The sequence below is a fragment of the Herpailurus yagouaroundi genome, unplaced genomic scaffold (genome assembly GCF_014898765.1).
Source record: "Herpailurus yagouaroundi ecotype Mexico unplaced genomic scaffold, PumYag 139, whole genome shotgun sequence".
NCBI classification, from domain to species: domain Eukaryota; kingdom Metazoa; phylum Chordata; class Mammalia; order Carnivora; family Felidae; genus Herpailurus; species Herpailurus yagouaroundi.
The window spans coordinates 9,089,160-9,116,009 of record NW_024412394.1 but is presented as its reverse complement, the minus strand read 5'-3'; the positions used below and the strand labels follow the sequence as shown (position 1 = coordinate 9,116,009).

The 26,850-nt window shown below is 37.3% G+C and overlaps 1 protein-coding gene across 9 annotated transcripts in view; it reads right to left on the bottom strand.

Annotated features, from left to right (window-relative positions):
* Positions 1-26,850, bottom strand: part of UBR2 (ubiquitin protein ligase E3 component n-recognin 2) — a 125,296-nt gene that overhangs the window by 86,698 nt on the left and 11,748 nt on the right. For 8 of the 9 annotated variants that reach the window (XM_040473524.1, XM_040473523.1, XM_040473526.1 and 5 more), the window contains exon 3: positions 641-719. The exons of the other annotated variant lie outside the window; for it this stretch is intronic. In XM_040473524.1, coding sequence (XP_040329458.1) covers positions 641-719 — 79 coding nt within the window. The remainder of the gene's footprint in view (positions 1-640; positions 720-26,850) is intronic. 9 annotated transcript variants of the gene reach the window in all.

Sequence of the window (26,850 nt, the reverse complement as noted above, 5' to 3'; positions counted from 1 at the left end):
CAGGACAGGCTTAGGACAGGCTTAGCATAAACTGTCTTTGTTCATATCCTTGATTTAAAAGCAAACATACCTGACTTTTTGCAAAGTACTGACTGCATTATAGCAGTAGAAAAATAATAAAATAGGTGGGTCTTATGTTCTGGAGTTGGGCCCTCTTCCGCGATGTAGTAGATGCCTCTTTAATATTAAGAAATGACAAATCTTCTGTAGACAATGACCAACAAAGCATTTCTTAAATGTATAATCCTGACACTTCCTTACTCCTTTTCTCCCATGTCCTTCCCTTCAGAACCTCCCTCCCACTTTACCTCTCATCTTTATCCTCTAATTTTTGATAACCTTCTGCATAAACCTAGAATTATGAAGATAATAAACATAAGAAAATAGCAAAACAAACCAGCTGAAAAGCAATATGCAGGAGCTGATATCTGTGCTGTCTTTCCTAAACCATGTATTCAGGAAGCCTGGGTTCATAATTCATTTCTACACTGCTATCATATGTTTAATGGTGTTAAAATAACACATTTCTTAAACCAGTCTCCCCCATTTTAGTGTTAAATCTTGGAATTTAAAAAAGACAGAAAAGGTACCTAATATAAAATTTAATAGTGGGTATGGTTATTATCTGGGCATTACTAACCCTATATCGATGGTCTCTGTGAATACTTCCCAAAAAGCACTCCATGCATAAAACACAAGTTGGATCAACTGCACAGTCTCTGTAAAGTTAAAGAAAAAAAAAAAAATCAGAGTGTCATAAAATAACTGTATATATCACAACATAATATTTCAATTGGAATCCATCCTAGAAGAGCCAGAATAGGGAAGTGCTTTGGTGTTAGAAGGAAATATTATTCTCAAAGATCTGTGAGATCTTTGAGCAATGAAGTCAGCTTAAGAACCTGCTTCTCATTCTGGATATGTAGATGTGTAGATCTCACACTAGATTTGGGGCTATCAAATTCCCATTTCATTTCAGTCGTTTCATTTGCTTTCATCATACTGCCAGCTAGACACATTTACAGATCATATCCTACACAAAAGAATCCCTACACTTCCATGAAATGAGAATGGGGAGTTAGGAACATCTTTAAATTTCACCTTAGCCTAGTTCCTGTATCCTGATAGGCAACCATTCTACTGTGCTTATTGTGTGCCCTTTTAGTTGTATGTGTTTTTGCAAAATGTATTTGAGTGCATGTATTTTTTTTTTTTTTTGGTGCAAAAAGGTGATTTTATTAAAAGCACAGGACAGGACCCGTGTTGGCAGGAAAAGCTGCCTGAGCGCATGTATTTTTAATGCATGTTAACTCTCACTGTGTTATGTATCTCATCGTTACATTTACACATCTGTAACATAATCCATTCATTTTGTATGTGTACATCTGATTTGCTGTTTCCAATGGCTACATAGTATGCTATGTCACGTAACCAAAATATTTTCTCTCTCTACTCTCCCTGCACTGGACACCTGGACAACCTCCAATGCCTTTCTACTATACAATGCTGTAATAAACATTGTGTAAATGTTCTCTTACAGATATGCCTGCGACGTTCTTTGGCATATAAACTCAAGAGCAGAATTTCTGGGTCATAATTCACATTAAGTTCTTATTCTGAGTGCCATGCTACAGTCCAGAGTGGCTATATATCCCCCATCAGTGTATGAGGGTTTTTATAGCCCTGCATCTTCATCAGCATTTGGTTTTATCTGGTTTTCTAATATGTGCAAGGTCAACATATTTGAAATAATGTCATATTGTTTTAATCTGCATGTCCCTGGTCGCTAGTATCTTTGAGCAACTCTTTATATGCTTATTACTTTTGGGGCTTCCTTTTCTATAAATTGTCTTTGCCCATTTTTCTGCTGGGATTGCTTTCTTTTATCTTATTTGCAGAATCTAATCTAGAGGATAATGGCACCTGGCAATATTAAACATTGCAAATATTGTCTCCTGTTTGTCACTTGTGTATTAATTTTGCCTATGGGGTCCTTTGTTAAATAGTACTACCTATTCTGATGCAATTAAATTCACATACACACACATGCAATTGGTTTATGTGAGGTTTTAGGAAGTTCTTTCTTCAACCAACCCCAAGTCACAAAAATATTCCTCTTTTTCTTCTATTCATCTTTTGGTTTTATCTTCCACATTTAGGTGGAATACAACTGTACCTTTGTATATCATGTAGAATAAGGTTTTATTTCTCAATATATACTGAGCTATTTTTTTCCAACACCATCTACTAAATGATTTAACTTTTACCTATTAGTTATGGGGTCATCTTTATAAAGCTCCCACATCTCCTTTGGTCTATAAACTCTCTAATATGTGTCAGTGATTTATTTGTTCTTACACCATACCAAACTGTATTACTATGGCTTTGTAGTAGGTCTTAATATCTGGCAGGATAAGTTCCCTTTTATTCTCTTTCGAAAATGCTGGCTCAGCTATTCACAAACTCTTCTTTATTCTTCCACACATTACTTAGGATAAGTGTATAGAGTGCCTCAAAAATATCCAGCTAAAATTTTGACAGAGATTACTTAGAATTTATTGATAAGCTTCAAGAGTAAGAACATCATTATAAGAGTAAATTATCACATCCATGATTCTTTCTTAAGTCTTTTACTGAAGTTGTAAAGTTTTCTTCATATGAATCCTTATATTCTTGATTAGACTAATATCTAGGTACTCTCTAGGTTTTATTTTAAATAAGTATTTTTTCAAAATCTCATTTTCTAGGCAGTCTCTCCTTTGCTGTTCTGCCCACTGCTCCCTTGTGGTGTATTCAATAAACTTCCAATCTCCTTTAAAAAAAAACAAACTCATTTTCTAGTTGCTTAAGGATGATGAAAAGAAACAGTATTGATTTTTAGTATCCTTGATGAACTCAAGGCAGTTCTAATAGTTTGTTGATTCTGTTTTGTTTTCTCCCAGAGTAAATGAGTATACAGCCTGTATGTAATGACAATTTTCTCTTTCCTTACAATCTTTACACCATTTTGTTTTTCTTCTTTTATGCTGTTGACAAGAACCTCCAGTAATATATATATTTTTTTCAACGTTTATTTATTTTTGGGACAGAGAGAGACAGAGCGTGAACGGGGGAGGGGCAGAGAGAGAGGGAGACACAGAATCTGAAACAGGCTCCAGGCTCTGAGCCATGAGCCCAGAGCCCGATGCGGGGCTCGAACTCACGGACCGCGAGATCGTGACCTGGCTGAAGTCGGACGCCCAACCGACTGCGCCACCCAGGCGCCCCTAAAACCTCCCGTAATATATTAAACAACAGCAGTAATAGTAGGCATCTTTGCCTTACTTTAAATATTAAAGAAAAACATCTCTAATGGGTATCCATTAGTATTATGTTCCCAGTAGGTTTACAAAGAAAGTGCCCTTCTACAAAAAAATTAAGAATATATCTTGCCTTTCCTATATAAACTTCAAGCTAATCAAAGGAATGAGGAGGGACTGTTTTTCTTCTATAGAAGACAAGCTAACAAACAAAAAACTAAGCTAGAATATTTTTCTACCCCCTAATAAAAAATAATGATCTAGGCAAGCATCAGTGACTGCTAAAACTTTAGATAAAAAGGATAACGAAGACCTTTATAATGGTTGCATCTGCAACATACCTAAACCCACTGATCATCTTAAACAAAAAAACCAAGCATAATGTGCTTCCTGACATGAAGAATTAAGAAGTTACACATCAGTATTCATGAAGTTAGTATTCATACCCCCCTCCAATACTACATAACAATTTAATTACACCTAAATACCTGTTCAGAGGAAATACAGGGCATAAAGAAACATGTTAAGCAACACCATGGGGACACAACAAACAAATCCAGAATGTGGAAAATTCCACAGAACAAATGACCCATTTTCTTAGGGACATAACTGGAAAAGAAAAGAAAAGGAAAAAAAAAAAAAAAAGAGGGAGAGAAGCTATTATAGATTAAAAGAAAAAATGAGGAGTAACAGCCAAATGCAAGGTGTGAACTTTGAATCCCCATTTATGAGTCAATCAGGACAATTTCCACTCAGGCTAGATATTAGATAATGTTAAGGAATTAGTGTTAATTTTTTAGGATGTTAATGGTTGTAGAGAAAAAAGCTATATTCTGAGGACTCATAAGAAGACAAGCAGTCTGGAATTTGCTTTAAAATAATCCGGCAGGGCAAGAAAAAAAAGTGTGTGTGTGTATATGTGTGTGCATAAAAAGAGTTGCCATATTATTGGTGATTGCTGAAGCTGAGCAATGAGTACATGTCAGATCAATAACATCATTCACTCCATTTTTAATATGTTTGAAAATGTCCATAATAAAGTTTCTAAAAATCTAAAACCCAAATATTCAATAGTTTTATATATACTTTGCTCAGAATTTATATCATAAACAATTACTGAAATTTATAAAATGCTTTACAGAATCAAATCAGGAAAACATTTTTTTCTTCTCTCAACTATTAAAATGGTGAATTACATTAATAATTGTTTTAAAGATGAACTGTCTGGATTCCTGAACTAAACACCATTTGATTACGATGCATCACTCTTTTAGAATATTCTTAGATGCAGACAAGCTGATATTTTATTCAGGATCCTTTCAGCTACATTAATGAAAAAAAAACAGTTTTATGTCTTGAATTTATCAGGGATTGAAATCAAGATTATATTAGCCTCATGAAGAGTTAAGGCAGTTTTCACTCTTTTTCCATTTTCTGTAGTAACTTGTGTAAGAGAGGAATTTTCCTTTGAAATTGTTAGACCTTACCTATAAAGTCATCTAGGTATGGGGTTTGTGGGAGGGAAGATATTTGATTACCATTCTAATGTTTCTCATACTGTATTCAAGTTGCCTATCATTTTTCTATGAATTTATCCATTTCATCTAGGTTTTTAAAATTTTTGAAGAACTTAGTTGTTCATAATTCTCGTATTTCAAAGGTTAACAAACTTTCTTGGTTCATGGCATCTTCAGTGTCTCTATATTTCTTTTTTTTCAGGGTACCCTTTGACTAAAAGAAACATGTAATTGTTCTGCTTATCAAATAGGCTCCAACAACTTAGTACCTATTGGGTACTAGACAATTTTTCAACTCCTAGAATCAAATTGTGGACACTGCAACCTTCATTGCCTGTTCCACGAAGTATCTGCTTTCAATCACAGCAATGTAGAGGACCTAGCTTGGCAAGATACGATATCATCAAAAGAAACGCAGTATGATTTTCAATTTTCATTTTGAATCTCATGTACTACATTCTCTTTTTCTTATTCAGTCTTGCAAGAAAAATGGCATAACAATTCCAGAGTCAGTACATCTTTTTTTAATTAAAAAAAAATTTTTTTAACGTTTATTTATTACTGAGAGACAGAGAGAGACAGAGCGTGAGCAGGGGAGGGGCAGAGAAAGAGGGAGACACAGAATCTGAAGCAGGCTCCAGGATCTGAGCTGTCGGCACAGAGCCCCGACATAGGGCTCGAACCCACGACTGTGAGATCATGACCTGAGCCGAAGTCGGACGCCACCCAGGCGCCCCGAGAGTCAGTACATCTTTTATTTTCCGAACTTTTTCTCTTCTTTTTCCTTTGAGTATACTCCATTGTTCTTCTAACTTACTGAGCTGAATGTTTACCCTGTATATTTTTATTTTTTTGTCTCTGAAATAATTTTACTCATAACGTTGCAAAAATAGTACAGGGTTCCTTTATACCCTTACCAAATTTTTCCCAAGGTTAACAATACAAAGAAATTAATATCGGCACAGTATTATGAACTACAGCCCTTATTCAAAAGTCATCAGTTTTCCCACTATGATCCTTTTTTCTCTCTCAGGATACAATACAGGATCCCACATTGCATTAGATGTCATGTTTCCTTAGTCTCCTCCAAGTTCTAACAGCTCCTCAGTCTTTTCTCCATTTTTGTGACCATAACCTTTTGAAGAATACTTGTCACAGTTATTTTGCAGAGGTCGCACAATTTGGGTTTGACGTTTTCACGATTAGATTGAGTGATGCATTTCTGGCAAGAATACCACAGAAGCGATGTCACAGAAGTGGTGCTTTGCCCTTCTCAGTACATCAAACAGGGGGCACATGATGCTGATTCCATAGGTCTTAGTACTGGTGGCGTTAACGTTGCTTACTTTGTTAAGGTGGTGTCTGTCAGATTTCTTCACTACAAAGTTGCTATTGTATCTTTTGCAACTAAATCTATTTGGGGAGAGATACTTTGAGACTATGCAAATAGTCTATTTCTCAAACTTTCAGCCACTCGTTTTAGCATCGACCAATGGATCTTGTCTACAATTACTGCTGTGTTATTTGTCTAATGGTGACTTTCTATTTCCCTCCTTCCTATTTTATTAATTGGAATTTTCAGTATGGAAAAACTACTGAAAACATCCCTTCTCTCCCATTTATTTATTTACTTATTTATTTATGCAAATACTTAGTTATATCAGTGTGCTCACTGCTTCAGGAGTTCCATTGTTTCTAGGCCCTTTCAGCAGACAGAGCCAGGAATGATAGGTGTGTACAGCCTTTTTAAAAATCATTTTATTTTTCTTTTTTTCATCATGATAAGTGTACTCTTTAATTCCCATCACCTATTTCCCCTATCCCCCACCAACTTACCCTTTGGTAACCCATCAGTTTGTTCTCTACAGTTCAGAGTCTGTTTCTGGGGCACCTGGGTAGCTTAGTTGGTTGAGCCTTGGATTCATGGTCTCGGCTCAAGTCATGATCTCACAGTCTGTGGGATCGAGCTCTGAGCTGGGTTCCATGCTGACAGCATGAAGCCTGCTTGGGATTCTTTCTCCCTCTCTCTCTGCCCCTCCCCTGCTATCTCTTGCTCAAAATAAATAAGCTTTAAAAAAAAAAAAAGTCTGTTTCTCGGTTTGTCTATTTTCTTCCTTTGCTTGTATCTTAAGTTCCATATGAGTGAGATCATATGGTATTTGTCTTTCTCTGACTGACTTATTTCACTTAGCATTATACTCTTTAGCTCTATCCATATTGTTGCAAATGGCAAGATTTCATTCCGTTTTATGGCTGAATAATATTCCATTGTGTAATATATACCACATCTTTTTAAAAAATTTTTTTAAATGTTTATTTTTGAGGGGGGGGGGCAAAGTGCGAGTGGTGGAGGGGGCAGAAAGAGAGGGAGACACAGAATCCAAAGTAGGCTCCAGCCTCTGAGCTGTCAGCACAGAACCTGACGTGGGGCTCAAACTCACGAACTGCGAGACCATGACCTGAGACGAAGTTGGATGCTTAACTGACTGAGCCACTCAGGCACCCCATATACCACATCTTCTTTACCTGCTCATCTATCAATGGACACTTGGACGGCCTCCATAGTTTGGCTATTGTGAATAATGCTGCAATAAAAATAGGGTGCATATATCCCTTTGAATTAGTGTTTTTGTATTTTGGGGGTAAATATCCAGTGGTATGATTACTGGATCACAGGTTAGTTCTATTATTTTTAATTTTTTGAGGAACCTCAATACCATTTTCCATAGTGGCTGCATTCCCACCAACAGTGTATGAGGGTTCCTTTCTCTCCATGTCCTAATACTTGGTTGTTTCTTGTTTTGATTTTAGCCATTCTGACAGGTTTATGGTGGTATCTCACTGCAATTTTAATTTACATTTCCCTGATGATGAGTGATGTTGAGCATCTTTTCATGTGTCTATTGGCCCCATTGGTCTATCTTCTTTGGAGAAATGACTGTTCGTGTCTTTGCCCATTTTTTAACTGGATTATTTGTTTTTTTAGGTATTCAGTATATCAGTTCTTTATATATTTTGGATACTAACCCTTTATCAGATAAGTCATTTGCAAATATTTTCTCTCATTCAGAAGATTGTCTTCTAGCTTTATTGATTGTTTCTTTCATTGCACAGAAAATTTTTACTTTGATGTAGTCCCAACTGTTTATTTTTGCTTTTATTTCCCATGCCTCAGGAGACATATCTAGAAAAATGTTGCTATGGCCAATGTCAGAGAGATTACTGCCTGTGCTTTCTTCAAGGATTTTTCTGGTTTCAGATCTCACATTTAGGTCTTTAATAAATTTTGAATTTATTTCTGTGTATGATGAAAGAAAAGTGATCCTTTTTTCCCAACACCATTCATTGAAGAGACTGTCTTTCCCCATTGTATATTCATTCCTCCTTTGTTGAGGATTAACTGACCGTATAGTTGTGGGTTTATTTCTGGGTTTTCTATTCTGTTCCATTGCTCTATGTGTCTATTTATGCCAGTACCATACTGTTTTAATTACTACCGCTTTGTAATACAACTTGAAATCTGGAATTGTGATGCCTCCATTTTTGTTTTTCTTAGGGCTTGAACACAGGGCTTGAACTCACAACCCTAAGGTCAAGGGTCACATGCTCTTCCAATTAAGCCAACCAGGCACCCCTCCATTTCTTCTAAGTTGTCCAATTTGTTGGCATATAGGTTTTCATAATATTCTGTAAAAACTGTTTGTATTTCTATGGTGTTGGTTGTTATTTCCTTTACTAGTGACTTTGTTATTTGGGTCTTCTCTCCTTAAATAAATCTTGCTGGAGGTTTATCAATTTTGTTGATCTTTTCAAAGAACCACATCCTGGTTTCACTGATCTGTTCTATTTGGTTTTTTGTTTCTATATCATTTATTTCTGCTCTAATCTTTATTATTTCCCTCCTTTGGGTTTGAATTTTGTTCATTTTCCAGCTCCTTTAGGTGTAAGGTTCGGTTGTATATTTAAGATTTTTCTTGCTTCTTGAGGTAGGCCTGTGTTGGTATAAACTTCCCTCTTAGAACTACTTTTGCTGCATCCCAAATATTTTGGATCGTTGTGTTTTCATTTTCATTTGTTTCCACTGTATTGCTTATCTTTAATTTTTATTTTTTCTTAGCAAATAATTTAAAGGTATATATATCCTTCTAAATACTCCTTTAGCTATGTCCCAAAAATTTCAACACACAATGTTTTTACCATTCAGTTCCATTTCTAAATTTGTTAGTGATTTCAGTGATATGTTTACTTAACATTAGCAATGTTAGTTTCTAAACACACTTAACCTACCCTTTTGCTGTTTCTAATTTTAACTATAGTGGGAGAACAATCTGTACAGCTCTGAGCTGGGAATTAACTGAAGTTTCCCTTAAGGCCAAATACACAGATTGTTTTTTAATTTTTTTTTAATGTTTTATTTATTTTTGAGAGAGAGAGACAGGGTGCGAGTGGGGGAGGGGCAGAGAGCGAGGGAGACAGAGAATCCGAAGCAGGCTCCAGGCTCTGAGCCGTGAGCACAGAACCTGATGCAGAGCTCGAACCCATGAACCATGAGATCATGACCTGAGCCGAAGTCGGACGCTTAACCAACTGAGCCACCCAAGCACCCCTATACAGATTGCTTTTTAAAAATTGAGATGTAATTCACATACAATTCATCTTTTCAAAAGTGTCCAACTTAGGGCACCTGGTTGGCTCAGTCAGTAGAACATGTTACTCTTGATCTTGGGGTCATGAATTCAAGCCCCATTGTGACCGCAGGGCTTATGTTAAAAAACAAAACAAAACAATGCAATAGCTTGTTAAGAAAAAAAAGTGTCCAACTTAGTAGTTTGTAGTATCACAAGGTTGTACAAAAATAACTAATAAGAACATCTGGAGATATGGCTATTCAGATTCTTTGCCCATTTTTTAATTTGGTTGCCTTTTTGTGTCTTTTATGCTTTCTACCATAAATTCTATTTGTCAGATATGAAAACTGCTATTCCAGCTCTCTTTTGTATCATATGAATATGATACATAACATACATACGTTATCTTTTGGCTGGGATATTTTTCTCCAGTGCTTCTCCTATTTTTGGTGACTTCCAGTTTTACTTTGCCTGTCATAGCATTTTTGGATTCCTAAAAATCAACTAGAGAGCCAATGTCTTTATGTTTTTACATAATTATATAGAAAAGTCAAGCCAGATCCTTGTTCTCTAGGAGCCTACCTTTAACAGAAAGACAAATGTGTACAGTTAAGGATCAGTTGTTGTCATATTAAAGGTATACTGGTTTGGTGGAAGTACACACAGATTCCTGAGATTTTAGGGCTTTAGTGAAAGCAGTCATCTCCAAACTCTCTTGGGTCATGCATCTCTCATTAAAATGTTTAGACTATGCACTATCTATGTAAATATATTCATAATACACACATATATTCACAGCAACTTTACATATATTTATAAGTTATACATATGCGCTACTATGTGGTTCTAATTAGTCCTTCAGTTATACTACTGTGTAACTGGAGTCCCAGGAATGGAAAAAAATGCAGAAAATATATTTGAAAAAGTAATAATCTAAACTTCCCAAATTTGGTTCAAGCCATCAACTTACGCTCCAAGAAACTCAAGGAACCCCATGAGGACAAAAACAAAGAATGCACAGCTAGACGTATCACAGTCACACTGCTAAAATCCAAAGACAGGGGTGCCTGGGTGGCTCAGTTGGTTAGGCATCTGACTCTTGATTTTGGCGCAGGTCATGATCTCACTGTTGTGGGATCAAGCCCTGTGTTGGGTTCTCACTGTGCGTGGAGCCTACTTAAGATTCTCTCTCTCTCTCTCTCTCTCTCTCTCTCTCTCTGCCTCCCTCGCTCGTGCTCTCTCCCTCTCTCAAAAGAAAAGAAAAATAAAAAAGTAAAAATCTCGAAGGCAGCTAGAGGAAACCAGCACATTTCACACAAAGCACCATAGATATGCTAATAAAAAGCTGACATTATCAGAAACAACAGAGGTCAGAGGACAACGGAACATCCTTAAAATGTTGAAAAGGAAAAAAAAAATTATCAACCCAGAATTCTATGTACAGGAAAATATCCTTAAAATTGAACGCAGACTTCCAGTTTCCAGTCCAGCATGTACAAAGTTTGGAGGTTACCACACTGTCCTAACAAGTAAAAAGCTAAACAAACTGAAAAATCAATAACTATTCTTAGATTTACAAAAGAAGTGAGGTCACAGGACAAACTGCTACCCTGAAAATTGTAGAGACCAACAGATGAATACAGAGAATACTGACTTGTGAGAGCAGAAACCAACAAACACAAACCTCTATAGGTACCACTGGTGAGGTAGGAAACCTGAACTGTACCTGACAAATCGCTGGAAGCTCAGTTCAGTGTGAACATCGGAGAGATTAAAAACTTCAGTCACTGGGCACTGGAGAGTGACCCAGTCATCAGGGCCTCACGTTTGGTGAGTTTTATTTCCTGGAGTTCTACTAGTTCTCACAGTGAACATCAGAGAAAAATCCTCTCCTGTTTCCAGCAGGGGTTAAAAAAAAAAAAGGAACCATTGTGAAATATGCAAGGGCATTCTGTTCTTAAAAACTCTATGCTGGGCTCTGCGCTGAAAGTGCAATGCCTGCTTGAGATCCTCTTTCTCACTCTCTCTCATTCTCTCTCTGTGTACCCCTCCCACTCAAAAATAAATAAATAAACAAAAAATAATAATAGTCTGCCCTCAGAAGAAACTGTAATCACAGCCTAACCTGCTAGGCTAACGGGCCTGGGAAAGAGAAATATCCAATTCCAGCCCACTCTAGCTATCCTGCCCCACAGAAAGACAGATGAGGATGGGGGCAGTGTTGAGAAGCACATTTGAAGTTCCGAGTCCAGAGGTACAGGCTCACTAGAAGACTGAGATCTAATCATAGGACTCTATAATGTTTGCCCTTCCCCATGCCTTACTACTACATCACTAAAGGCCTATGGAGTTCCTTTTACCTAGTATATCATATGCCTGGCTATCAAAACATACTAAAAGTAAAAAAATACAGTTTAAAGAGACAGAGCAAGCATCAGAATCAGAGTCAGATATGTCAGAAATGTTGGAATTATCCGACCTGAAATTTAAAACAACTGTGATTAATATGTTACAGGCTCTAATGGCTACAGCAGACAGCATACAAGAACAGATGGGCAATGTAAGCAGAGCTGGAAATCTTTTTTTTTTTTTAACTTTTATTTATGTTTATTTATTTTTGAGAGAAAGAGAGACAGAGAGACACAGAAAGAGAAACAGAGACAGTGTGAGCAGGGTCAGGAGAAGGTCAGAGAGACAGGAAGTCACAGAACTCAAAGCAGGCTCCAGGCTCTGAGCTGTCAGCACAGAGACCAACATGGAGCTCAGACTCACAAACTGTGAGATCATGACCTAAGCTGGAGTCAGATGCTTAACCAGCCATCCAGGTGCCCCAAATCTATCTTTATTTTATTTTATTTTTTTTAATGTTTACTTTTGAGAGAGAAAGAGAGAGACAAAGCATGAGCAGGGGAGGGGCAGAGAGAGAGGGAGACACAGAATCCAAAGCAGGCTCCAGGCTCTGAGCTGTCAGCACAGAGCCCGATGCAGGGTTTGAACCCACGAACCGTGAGATCATGACCTGAGCTGAAGTCAGACACTTAACCGAATGAGCCACCCAGGCGCCCCCTGAAATCTTAAGAGAAAACCAAAAAGAAATGCTAGAGATTAAAACACTATAACAGAATGAAGTATGCCTTTGATGGGCTTACTAGTAGACTGGACATGGCTAAGCAAAGAATCCTTGAGCTTGAGAATATCTCAACAATCTGAACAGCAAACAGAAAAAAGACTGGAAGAAAAACAGAACTATCCATGAAATGTGAGACACCTACAAAAAATATAATGTATGTGTAATAGGAATACCAGAGAAGAGAAAGAGAAGAAAGAGAAAGGAACAGAAAAAAACATCTGAAACAATAATTACTGAGAATTTCCCTAAATTAATGTCAGATACCAAGCCAAGATTCAGAGAACATCAAGTATGATAAATGCCAAAAAAACCCTATTCCTAGGCATATCATTCTCAGATTACAGAAAATGACAGATAAAGAAGCCAGAGAAGAAAAACATCATACCTATAGAGGAACAAAGATAAGAATTATATCTGGACTTCTCCTCAGAAACCATGCAAGCAAGAAGAGTGTAGAGTGGAATATTTAAAATATTGAAGGAAAAACCTCACCAACCTAGAATTCTGTACCTGCAAAATTATTCTTCAAAAGTGAAGGAGCAAGAAAAACTTTCTCAGACAAAGTAAACTTGGACTGATTGTAAATATATACTGCAAACTCTAGGGCAACCACAGAACAGAGTAAAAACCCCCAGAAGTATAATGGATATGCTGTGATAGGTAGGAATGGTTATATTGACATCTGATAAAATAGACCTGGAACAAGAATATTACCAGAATTGATAAAGGATACTGACAATTCATAATGACAAAAGGATCAATAATCAGGAAGTCACAGCAATTATAAATATCTGTGTGTGGCTAATAAGAGTTGATAACTGAAACATAAACGGACAGAAGAAATAAATAAATCCACAATCACATCTGAATACTTTAATACCCCTTTCTCAGTAACTGATAAAAAAAGCTAGTCATAATAAAAATCAATAAATAAGCATACAGAAGACCTGAATGGCAGTACCCATCACGTTGTCCTAATTGACATTTATACAATATTCAACAACTGCAGAACACAACTTTTTTTTTTTTTAATTTTTTTTTTCAACGTTTATTTATTTTTGGGACAGACAGAGACAGAGCATGAACGGGGGAGGGGCAGAGAGAGAGAGGGAGACACAGAATCGGAAACAGGCTCCAGGCTCTGAGCCATCAGCCCAGAGCCCGACGCGGGGCTCGAACTCACGGACCGCGAGATCGTGACCTGGCTGAAGTTGGACGCTCAACCGACTGCGCCACCCAGGCGCCCCAGAACACAACTTTTAAGTGCATATGGAACATTCAAGACTGAGTTATAAAACAAGTCTCAATAAATTTTGAGACCAAAACCTTATAGAACATTTGTGTTAGAAATCAGTTACAATGTATCTAGAAAAGCTTCAAGTATTTGGAAATTAAGCAATATACTTCTAAATAACTGGCAGATTAAAGAATAAAATATAAGCATATTAAACCTAAAGTAAGCAAAAAGAAGAGTAACAGTAAGAGCAGAAATCAGTGAAACAGAACAGATAAAAGAGAATATTAACAAAGCGAAAGTCAGATTCTTTGAAAAGATTCATAAATCTGATTGAAGAGAGAAAAACACAAATTACTAACATAAGGAATGAAAAAGAGGACCTCACTATAGATACCACAGACATCAACAGCATAAGCAAATATTATGTATGACTTTAGTATCAATAAATTTAACATTATACAATGAAACACATTCCTTGATACAAGATGAAATAAAGTTCTGAATAACTGTAAAAAGTATCAAAGAAATTTGTTATCAAAAACTTCCTTCAAAGAAAATACCAGGCCTTGATAGTTTGTTTTATTGGCAAATTCTATCAAACATTTAAGCAAGAAATCATATCAATTTTACATAGATTCTTCAGAAAATATAGAAAAAATACTTCCTAATTCATTTTATAAGGCCAGCATTAACTCTGATATCAAAACCAAAGACATTACAAGAAAATGACAGACAACACAACATTAGCAAACTGAATCCAGTAATATATGAAAGTTAATACACGATAATCAAGCTCTGCTTATCTCAGTAATGAAAAAACATTTGAAAAATCAATCAATGCAATCACTAATAAATAAAAAAGGAAAACTATAATGGGGTGCCTGGGTGGCTCAGTTGGTTAAGCACCTGACTCTTGGTTTCGGCTCAGGTCATTATCTCACTGTTCATGGGATTGAGCCCCACAGTGGGCTCTGCGCTGACAGCACGGAGCCTTGGGATTCTCCCCCTCTCTCTCTCTGTCCCCCCCAAAATAAATAAATAAACCTTTAAAAAAGAAAAAGGAAAACTATGACAATCCCAAAAGCTGCAACATAAAAGCAGTGAACAATATTCAATAGTGATTTGTAATATTTTTTAAAAACTCTGCAAACTAGAAATAGAAGGGAACTTCTTCAATGAGATCAAGGGTATGTAAGAGAAAACTATATCCAACATTATACTTAATAGTGAAAGACTGACTATATCCCCTAAGACTGGGAACAAGGCAAGAATGTCCTACTTTCACCAAGGCAGTAAGGCACAAAAATGAAATAAAAAGCTGGAAAGGAAAAAATAAAACTGTCCCCATTCAGAAATGACCTGATTATATAAAAATCCTAAGGAACAAAAAAACAACAAAAACTGCTAAGCCAATTTTGCAAGGTTACAAGACATAAGTTCAATTATCAGAAACAAACTGTATTTCTTTATACTCGCAGAAAAAAATGGGAAACTAGGAAAAAAATATACCACCATAAAATACTTAGGAATAAACATAACCAAAAGCGTGCACAACTTCTACATAAATCCTATAAGACACTGCTAAAGAGATTAAAGAAGACCTTAATAGGGGCTCCTGGGTGGCTCAGTTGGTTAAGCATCTGACTTCGGCTCAGGTCATCATCTCACAGTTCATGAGTTCAAGCCCCACACTGGGCTCTGGGTTGACAGCTCAGAGACTGGATGGAGTTCTGTGTCTCCCTCTCTCCCTGCCTTTCCCCCACTCATGCTCTCTGTCTCTGTCTCTCTTTCTCAGAAAGAAATAAAAAAAAAAATTTAAATATAAAGAAGACCTTAATAAGTGGAGAAATATGATGTTCAAGGACTACAAACCTCATTGTTAAAACGTCAATTCTCCCCAACTGATCCACAGATTAAACACAATCCTAATCATAACCTAGGCAGTCTTTCTTAAAAATAACAACTGACAAACTATAATTCTAAAATTCACAAAGTGCAAATGACCTGAAATAGACAAAAGAAAATTTAAAGGCACAGAAATTTAAGATTTATAGTAACCAATCCAAGGCTAGCTACAAACCTACGGTGAGCAAGAAAATGCGGTTATTGCAGTAAGAATAGCCATCTCAGCGAATGGACTACAGCAGCTCTCCCTTATCTGCGGTTTCACTTTCAGCAGTTAGTTACCTGTGGTCAGCTATAGTCTGGAAGCAGATGATCATCTTTCTGATGCATGGTCAGAGGGCTAAAAATAGCCTAAAGCCGGTTCATAATGTTTATGTCATTCCCCTAACTTCATTTCATCATGGTGGCATTTTATCATCTCACTGTCATCACCAAAAGGGTGAATGAATTATAAGAAGATATTCTGAGAGAGACCACATTCACATAACTTTTGTACAGCATACTGTTATAACCATTGTTTTGTTATTAGTTATTGCTGTTAATCTGTTACGGTGCCTAATTTATAAATTAAACTTTATCACAGGTGTGTACGTACAGCAAAAAACATAGTATATACAGGGTTTGGTACTATGCATGGTTTCAGGCATCCACTGGGGGACTTGAAATATATCCCTTGTGGATAAAAAGGGGCTACTGTAGATTAGAGTATTCTGAAATAGACCCATACTTATATGGTCAAATGGGTTTTGATAAGGTACGAAAGCAATTCAAAGGGGAAAATAACAGGTGGTACTGGAAAAAGTGCACATTCACATATAAATAAATGCAGCTCAACCCCTACCTTAAGCCATATAAAAAATTAGTCTGAGACAGATCATAAACCCAGACATAAAATCTACAATAGAAAAGCCGATAAAAGAAAACTTAGAGAAGAACACAGAAAGACTATCTTTGCTACCTGGGGGAAGGCAGACATTTCTTAAACATAGGAAACAATCATTCAAAAAGAAAAAAACTGGTAAATTGGCATCACAATTAAAAACTTCTGTCATCAAGACCATATAGACAAGTCACAGGCTAGGAGAAACCACTCACAAAACATGTCTGACAAAAAGGACTCGTATTCACAGTATATAAAGAACTCCAAAACTCAATAATAAAAGGACAAACAGTTCAATAAAAAATAGACAAAAGACTGGAACAAACACTTTAGAAGTCAGATGAATGAGCAATAAGTACGTGCAAAACTGCACCAACATCATTAGTCATTAGGGATAATTAAAAGTATAATGAGATACCACTACACAGAATAGCAAAAATTTAAAAAAATGACAACATCAAATGTTGGGGAGGATATGGAGCAAGTGGAACTTTCAGACATCACTGGTGGGAACAAAAAACCATTTCAGAGAAAAGTTTTGGAAGTTTCTTAAGTTCAACATATACTTGCCCTCTGACCCAGCAATTCTGCTCCTAAGGATTTATCCATGAAAAATTAAACACAAGTCCATAAAAATACTTGTTTGCAAATGGTAACAGCCAGCAATTAATGTATCAGCTAAGAATGTTCACTGTATTAAATTACTGTCTAGAAAGGTCTATTTTAATGGTACCTTAATATTCCTAAAATGTGTCATAAAAAGCTGAAGATTTAAAAAAAACTTTTTTTAAATGTTTATTTATTTTTAAGAGAGACAGAGCACGAGTCAGGGAGGGGCAGAGAGAGGCAGAGAGAGACAGAGAGAGAGAGAGAGACAGACAGACAGACAGACAGAATACGAAACAGGCTCCAGGCTCTACACAGAGGCGGATGCGAGGCTCAAACCCACACCATGGGATCCTGACCTGAGCCGAAGTCAGACGTCCAACCGACTGAGCCACACAGACAACCCAAAAGCTGAAGATTTTTAATGGAGGAAGATTTATGTTATTTGGTATATTAAAACACACAGAAGTAGGGTTAAGTAAAGGATAATAACACCTAGTACTTTAATATGTTGTATTTAAAACAACGCTGGCATAAACTGATATGATTTATGAAATAAATTACCATTTTCTTTCCTTTAAATTAAAATTTTTTTCACTAAAAAAAATAGAATTGTTAAAAAAAAAAAAGGTCATAGAGGCTTTCTTTATTCATGATAGCCTCAAACTGGAAACAACCTAAAATGTTTACCTGTAGGACAATGGATTATGGGCAACTATAGTACATTCATACAATGGACTATTACTCAGCAATTAAAATGAAACCCAATTTCCAGTAATCATAACCACGTGGATAAATCTGATAGATATTATGTGAGTAAAACCAGGCACAAAAGAGTGATTTCATTTTTATGAAGTTCTATAACAGGTAAAACTAATCTAAGTTGAAATTATCAGAATAGTGGTCACCTAGGGGCTAGAGCTACTAAGAAGGAAATTTCTAGTCAGATGGAAGTCTATCTTGAAGGGATGTGAGTTACATGAGGTTAACTATTATCAAAAATGTACAATTAAGATTTGTGCCTTTTGAAATATACAAATTTTCCCTTAAAAAAAAAAAAGAACTCAATTGGGTATGAACAGGAAAATTCTGGTGATATAAATCTGATTTTCCTTACCTGAAAGGATCAGCCCAGAGTAATCTAGTCATAGTTCTATTTCCTAACATCTAGACAAAGGCATGCATATAAAGTTGATATTATATGCCAGGTACTCCTGTTTGATCCTGCAACAAACTGGTAACAGTAAATAAAAATGATCTCAAATCTGTAAACCAAGAATGTAAGACTCCTTTTAGACAACTACAGGAATCTCAATTACCTAGGAAATATCAACTGCCCTCTCCCTGTCATCTTCCAGGGCAGAGAGAGCAGTGCAGACAAGGGGATTTCCAACATACTGAAGCTCACAGTGACAACACACAGCATTGAAATTCTATTTCTAGGCATTTACCTTGAAAAATACTGAGACAGGAGCACCTGGGAGGCTCAGTTGGTTAAGTGTCTGACTCTTGATTTCGGCTCAGGTCACAATCTCACTGTTCGTGACTTTGAGCCCCATGTTGGGCTCTGTGCTGACAGCACAAAGCCTGCTTGGGGTTCTGTCTCCCTCTCTCTCTCTCACCCCCACGTGCTATCTCTCTCTCAAAATAAATAAAAATAAACTTAAAAGAAAAATACTGAGACGTGTAAAAAGAGATGTGTACAAATATGTACAGAGTGTTTTTTGCACTCGAGTTTATTATAGGAAAAAGCCCTCGAAGTACCCATTTCTAATTTCACTAACAAAGCAATCAAATAAATTATGGCCTGAACTTACTATCAAAATACAGCAGTTAAAAGAATGATGATTTAGGGGCGCCTGGGTGGCGCAGTCGGTTAAGCGTCCGACTTCAGCCAGGTCGCGATCTCGCGGTCCGTGAGTTCGAGCCCTGCGTCGGGCTCTGGGCTGATGGCTCAGAGCCTGGAGCCTGTTTCCGATTCTGTGTCTCCCTCTCTCTCTCTGCCCCTCCCCCGTTCATGCTCTGTCTCTCTCTGTCCCAAAAATAAATAAATGTTGAAAAAAAAATTAAAAAAAAAAAAAGAATGATGATTTATATATACTGTCAGAGAACGATCTCCAAGACAAATTGTTAAATGGAAAAAAAGCCACAACTGCAATATATACAGTATAATTTCATTCCTGTTGCATATCCATAATTAGAAATAACTAACATATATAATACATTATACATATATAACATGTATTATATATAAAATATGTATTTTATAATATGTATAATATATACATGTTATATATAACATATATATTACGTAAATATGTTATATGTAACATATATATGTGTAAGTTATATATGTAAATCATATATATGCTATAATATGTTATATATGAATATATTATACATAAATACATATAACATATATTATGTATAATATATATGTTATATGTATATTGTCTATATATTTTAATTGTTTTAAATGTTTATTTTATTTTTGGGGGAAAGAAAGAGTGAGAGTGGGGGAGGAGCAGACAGAGAGAGACAGAGAGAGAGAGAGAGAGAGAGAGAGAGAGAGAGACACAGAATCTGAAGATCTGAAGCAGGCTCCAGGCTCTGAGCTGTCAGCACAGAGCTTGATGCGAGGCTCGAACCTGCAAGATGTGAGATCATGACCTGAGCCAAAGTTGGACACTCAACCGACTGAGCCACCCAGGCACCCCTAATATATACATATTTTTTAATGTTTATTTATTTTCAAGAGAGGGCACAAACGGGGGGGGGGGGGGGGAGACAGAGAGAGACAGAATCCGAAGTAGGCTTCAGGCTGAGTTGTCAACACAGAGCCTGACATGGGGCTCGAACTCACAAACCATGAGATCATGACCTGAGCCAAAGTTGGATGCTCAACCGACTGAGAGCCACCCAGGCGCCCCAGAGGTAACTAAAAGTTTTTAAACTAACACAGCATTGATTTCAATCTCTGGAGTATTCACGTCAAAAAGAAAGTCTTAAAACAGAACTCAGCTTTTTAAAAAGAGATCAAGTTTTCAAGTTTTTAAAAAAACCAAGAAACTAAACAAACTCTTCTTACTAGAAATAAGAGGTTCATTCTTCCACATTAGAGCTTTATATTTCCACACAGAGTATGTTTACCCCTCTGCTTGATGTATTACTCATGGCTCAGTAACTCATCTGAAGACTCAGTGTTTGGTTGAAAATTTTTTTACATATGTAAATATAGTTCTGCAAGTACTTTATTTATATAGATTACCTCATTTTATCATAACTACTCTGGGAGGAAGGAAAAACAACTCCATAGCCCTAAAAAATCATTGAAGAGACTTCTAATGTTCAGCCACAGAGTTTGCATCTCTTCCAGACACCCTGTTTTGCAGTTGGACAGAGAGGCCTTCTGATTAGTCCTGACTAAAGGGACAGGGGCAGGGTGGCTAATCCCGAGCTGGTGCAATTTCTTTGCTGGGCAAGACCCTCTGGCTCTACTCTTCCCTTGCTGTGCTGGACCCTAAAAAGCATGATGCTAAGTTTATGGAGATGTAACATGCTATTAAACAACTAACCAGAGCAGAACCCTCCACTCACTGCCCTCACTGATCTAAAAGGGTCACACAGTCTGAGTAATGTATTTTGGATAGTTAAAGTCTTCAAAAATGTAGGGTTGTTTATTAGTTTTAGCATAACTTCATCTGTCAAGACCAACAGAATCAGAGTTAAAAAAAAAAAAGTTAAACCTGAGCAAAACCATTTAATAGTTTACAGTAAAGCATCATAAGGTACTACCTGGAAACACACGCTAAGAATATTCCTGACGGGAGCATTAACTCCCAACCATAACCTTTGGTTATCTATAACATTCACGCAATAAGTTTTTAAATAGTTAAAAAAAAATAAAATAAAATGTTGTGAGGGCTCATGGCTGACTCACTCAGATGAACATGAAACTCTCGATCTCGGGGTCATGAGTTTGAGTCCCATGCCAGGTGTAGAGATTACTTAAATAAATAAAAATCTAATAATAATAAAAAAGTTCTCAATTTAACTATACAAAGAAAACAATGGAATTAAACCTAACTTCTTTACATCTAACAGAGCGTTAAACTCAAAATTTATACCACACTAAGTATTTCATATTCTACTAATATTTTATTTTTCTTAATGGTTATCAAATGGCAAAATAGAGTTATGATCAAAATCAGCACTAAGATTATTGCCTCTAAGAACAACCATCTCTATTTAGAAAGGAATAACAAGTGTTAAATTTTTTTTCTAATGTTTATTTATTTTTGAGAGAGAGTGCAGTGCAAGTGGGAAAGGGGCAGCGAGAGGGGGACTGAGGATCCACAGCGGCTCTGTCCTGACAGTGGCGAGCCCCAATGTGGGGCTCAAATCCACGAACTGTGAGATTATGACCGGAGCCAGAGTCAGACGCTCAAGTGACTGAGCCACCCAGGTGCCCCAACAAGTGTTAAATTTGACTATACTTTTCCTAATAGCTAACTAAGTACAGACAGATATCATAAATATTAGCCTACTGCCTGACAACAGATAGCTTCTTCTGACAAAAATAATTTATGACCTACACAAGTTTAGAAATTATGAACCAGTAACTGCAGAAAAACCAACCTAAATCGCTTCACAAATCCCCTTCCTACGAACCACACATAAAAGACTCCTGAATATCATTTTTTCTAGTTTAAGAAAATCTCTATCCTATACACATAAACCACTTTTATCTCTCAAGGATCTAGTTTAGAAACTCACCTAGAATTCCAATAACTATATTTCATCTTTCCAAGTGATAGGCTCCATGTCATTTTACCAGGGCACTGGGTTTTCTAGGAATACATGAGACATGGGACTAACAAGGAGACGTTCATCCCCAGGACCCCAGCATGGCCATTTACTAAGAGTTTACCTTGTGCTAAAAATATTGGAAAGCAATACACAAAGGATCTCATTTACTTTCTCAACAACTGTGTAATTAAAGAATTTGGCTGGCTTTTGTCCTAGTTCCTGGGAGGGAACTCTAAATCCTTAGAATTTCCCCTGTGATAGGAGTATCTTTGTTATTATGCTGCCCCTCCCACCTGATAGTTTATTATACTAATGAATGACACAGAGTGGGGATTGGCTATTCCAGAAAGACAAACCATATGAATGGAGCCTTGGGGCTTTCAGCCACGTAATATTAGCCCTACCTCTGGGAAGGGAAGTGGAGCTGGACATTAAGTCCTGTGGGCAATGATTTGGTTAGTCATGCCTACCTAATGAAACTCCAATAAAAATTCTGGGCACCAAGGCCTGGGTGAGATTCCCTGGTTGCCAATACTGTTGTACTGTGTACTGTGTACTGTCATGCATTAATGTGCCAGGAAGATAATGTGCCCCTGAGGACAACAGAAGCTTTGCATTCAGAAATCTTGCCTATGTATCTCTTTGGCTGATTCTGATTTGTATCCTTTTGTTGTGATAAAACTTCAGTCTTAAGTACAGCATTTTCCTCAGTTCTAGGAGTTGTTCTAGTGAATTATGCAATCTAAAGTAGTCTGTGGAGACACCCAAAATTTGCAGCCAGCTGATCGGAATTGAGGGTGTCCCTGAGAATCTCTAAACTTGCAGTTGTATCTTGGATAGTCTTGTTGTGAAGGACAGAGCCTTTAACCTGGAGTGTGGCCAACTTCAGGTAACAGCAAAGTTTAGAAAGAGCTGTTAAGAGTGTGGTCCAAATTTAGGCCCTATAGGGCCCTTTATAGATTAAATTTTTCTCTCCCACCCCAGGCTACTTATCTGTCTATATGCAGGTCACCAGACGCTGCTTTCTTTCTTCCACAGTTCAGATAATTGGCCAATCTGCCTCCTCTTTCTGGCTGCCACATTCTAGCCTGTACTTTCTGGTTTCTTCTCCCTGTAAGGCTAGCTAGAAGATAGATTTTCCAAACTTTCCCAACACACACCCATTGTAGTTTCTGTTGTTTGTCCCTCATACTGATTCTCTTCCTCAAACTAGCACATCATCTCCTTTTCATTTCGTCTCCAGTTTTTACTGCTGGCCCAAAAAGAGAAATAAATGTATGCATCCTTTGACCTAGAAATTTTACTTTTAGGAATGTATCTTGTGGATCTACATCTATATATGCACAAAGACATACAAAGATATTCAGTGCAGTATTATTTATAATACTAGAAACAACCGAAATGTCTATTAATAGAAGGCTAGTAAATAAAGGATAGGATATTCATTCAATAATAATCAGCCATTAAAAACATAAGACAAAGTGAGCATGTTCTCTCTCTCTATAATATTATATAACAATTTTAAGGACAAATTTTAAATAAGATAAGCAAGGTGGAAACAGTTTATGTCATATTCTAGCATTTACTGAATAATATATAAATGCTTGCATCGGGAAGAATACACAGAAATTACTAGCAGTGATCACTTCTGGATAAGAAAACAGGGAAATTAAGGGATGGAGAAGGAAGGTTATTTTTCATGGCATACACTTTTGTACCTTTTGAAAGATACAGCCAAATGTATGTTTTGTGTCTATTATTACAAAAATTTTTTTCTAATGTTTATTTATTTTGAGAAAAAAAGAGAGAACAAGCAGGGGAGGGGCAGAGAGAGGGGGAGACATAATCCCAAGCAAGCTCTGCACCATAAGCGCAGAGCCCGATGCTGGGCTAGAACTCACAAACTGCAAGACCATGAACTGAGCTGAAATCAAGAGTTGGATGCTTAAATTCATTTCACTACAGTGTGACGGTTTAGGTTAATCTACTCATCCCAATTCTGGATATTCTAATTTTATAGTTAGAGGACGTATATGATCAATGAAAAGGAAGGCACCATCAGTAGGAGAACACCTCATGTTGTGAGGAGAAAATTTTTACTTTGTTGACATCTAAAGAGAGTCAAGGGTATATTAAGGACAGAAACACAAAGAACAGCCTCAGCTATTGCTTTTTAGAAATTGACTTCAGGGCGTCTGGGTGGCTCAGCCAATTAAGTGTCCTACTTCTTGTGGGTTTGAGACCCACGTCAGGCTCTGTGCTGACAGCTCAGAGCCTAGAGCCTGGAGCCTGCTTCGGATTCTGTGTCTCCCTTTCTCTCTACCTGTCCCCTATTTGCACTCTGTCTCTGTCTCTGTCTCTCTCTCTCAAAAACAAATAAACATTAAAAAAAAAAAAAAGACAGTAAGATACTTCTTACTTGATCTTCTGGTAATGGAAGATCCAGAACTCTTGACAATTTAATGAAGGCCTCCATATAAAGCATTCAAACCTGTACCTAACCTCTTCTCCTCTGGATGGACCCACACAGACATATATGAAATTCCTGGGACTAACAAAATTCCTGCATACTGTGCCTATGGTTAGAAGATTAAATGAGATGGCAATAAATTCATAAGAGAGATCAATGTGTTATGTACATGTAGCACCAGCTGCCCTATTAATTAATTGGCTGGGTATAACTGAATATTTGAAGTTAAAAATCTCGAGTGGGAAGGATTTTTTGTACATAATCACGAATAACATCTCCCAAAGTAGCTGGCTTACGATAAACAGGATATTGCCACTGGACAGGTATGGAAATGGGCAAAAATTAGAAATACTCAAGCAATTTAACTCACATAGGAATAGCAAATTAATACCTTTAAAACTGTCCTCCGTACTTTGAACAACGTAATAGACATTTCCTCAACAAATATTTGCTGAGCATCTAATACGCATGAGACTTTTATAAGTGCCAAACATCTCCCATCAGGAAAGAGTGCCTTACAGACTAGTCTAACCAAGAATAATGAGGGAGTAAAGGATTCAGGCCAAGTTCACAATACTGTCACCAAAAGCTCTGTCTCCAGCCCAAATATTTTTATTTAATATTCTTTGCCGTACTTTGTAGTACAGAAGACAGTACTGGAATGTAACTTGATTTTCTGCTTAGGAAACAAGAGCCTTACTGGGTAACTACTACTACTGCTAGTAGTAGTTCCCAGATTTCTGAGTTTCAGGGGCCAGTAGAATGACCACAAAAAGGGCTGGTTTTTTTTTTTTTCCTAAAAATATGAAAAAGCAAAACTACCTGGTTCACTGCCTTCACTTCATATGCTAATATTTTAACAATAAAGGACATCTCTCAAAATTTAGGAACTGAACAAATTTAGTTGCAAGAGAAACAGAACATTTTTCCTATTTTTTCCCCCCTCATTTTACTGAACATGAGTGAAAAATTTGTAACAGACCAATATATGAGAATCAGTGTAAAGTAAAATGAAAAGATCATGGAGTTAAGAGTCCAAGGGACCTGGTTTCAATTTTTATGACTGCAGGTTAAGGCACTTAACCACTCTGAGCCTGAGTTTCCTCAGGGATATGATCTCAGAAGTTTATGGAAGGATTAAACGTAACTTTACATGAAGTACTTGGCATTAAATCTGGCACCTAGAAGGTGTTCAACAAACATAAGCAACTTTCTTTGTTAAAATAAATATTGGGACTTTCACTTCCGGTTGTAACAGAACCAGACTCCTACTGTACACAACCACAAAACTATATGAATACATGAGGATCTCCCACTCAGGGTGTGAATTCCCACCTGTGGCACAATGAGCTAGAATCTAAGTGTTGGGGCGCCTGGGTGGCGCAGTCGGTTAAGCGTCCGACTTCAGCCAGGTCACGATCTCGCGGTCCGTGAGTTCGAGCCCCGCGTCGGGCTCTGGGCTGGTGGCTCGGAGCCTGGAGCCTGTTTCCGATTCTGTGTCTCCCTCTCTCTCTGCCCCTCCCCCGTTCATGCTCTGTCTCTCTCTGTCCCAAAAATAAATAAAAACGTTGAAAAAAAAAAAAAATCTAAGTGTTGCAGGAAGGTCCCACTGAGCTGAGACTAGATCAATGTTTGGAGCAGATAAAACAGCTAGTGGCCTTGAGTCAGGGTACCAGAGAGGGAATATGTGCAGATCAAGTAACCAGGAAGGGACAGAAGTGTATGTGGGGGTCACCTGTGGATGAGTTCTTGGCTAAGGGCTGGGCTGCACATGCAGAGTTTATTTACCAGACTTGTCTCCAAGGTTACCAGAGAATGGCCACTATGGAATCAAAAGTGGCACAGAGATACTTGAGGTCCAGTAAGCAGTGCTAGAGGACTGTGGAGTTTCAGTCAAGACAGACACCCAGCTGATTTAGCACAAGGGCCATGACCATGCATTTTTTTTTTTAAGTTTATTTATTTTGAGAGAGAGAGCATGCATGCACGAGAGAGGGGGAAGGGCAGAGAAAGAGGGGGAGAGGTTCTGAACTGTTAGTGCAGAGCCCGATGCAGGGGCTCAAACTCAAAGAACTGTGAGATCATGACCTGTGTCAAAATCAAGAGTCAGATGCTTAACCAAGTGAGCCCCCATGACCATGCATCTTAAAGTAAGCCTTCTTCTTTTAGATCTGCCCTAACAAGGGTGGGGGAAGGCCACCATAGCCCAGAATAGCATATGAAGCCCAAATGGGGGAAGGAGGGCAATTATGCAGAGCTGGATGGCAATGGCAACAGCAGCAAAAGAATGGTTGCATACAAGGAAGTGATCAAATAAGTAAATATATTTAGGATAATGAGAATCAGATTCATCAGAGAAGTTACAAATA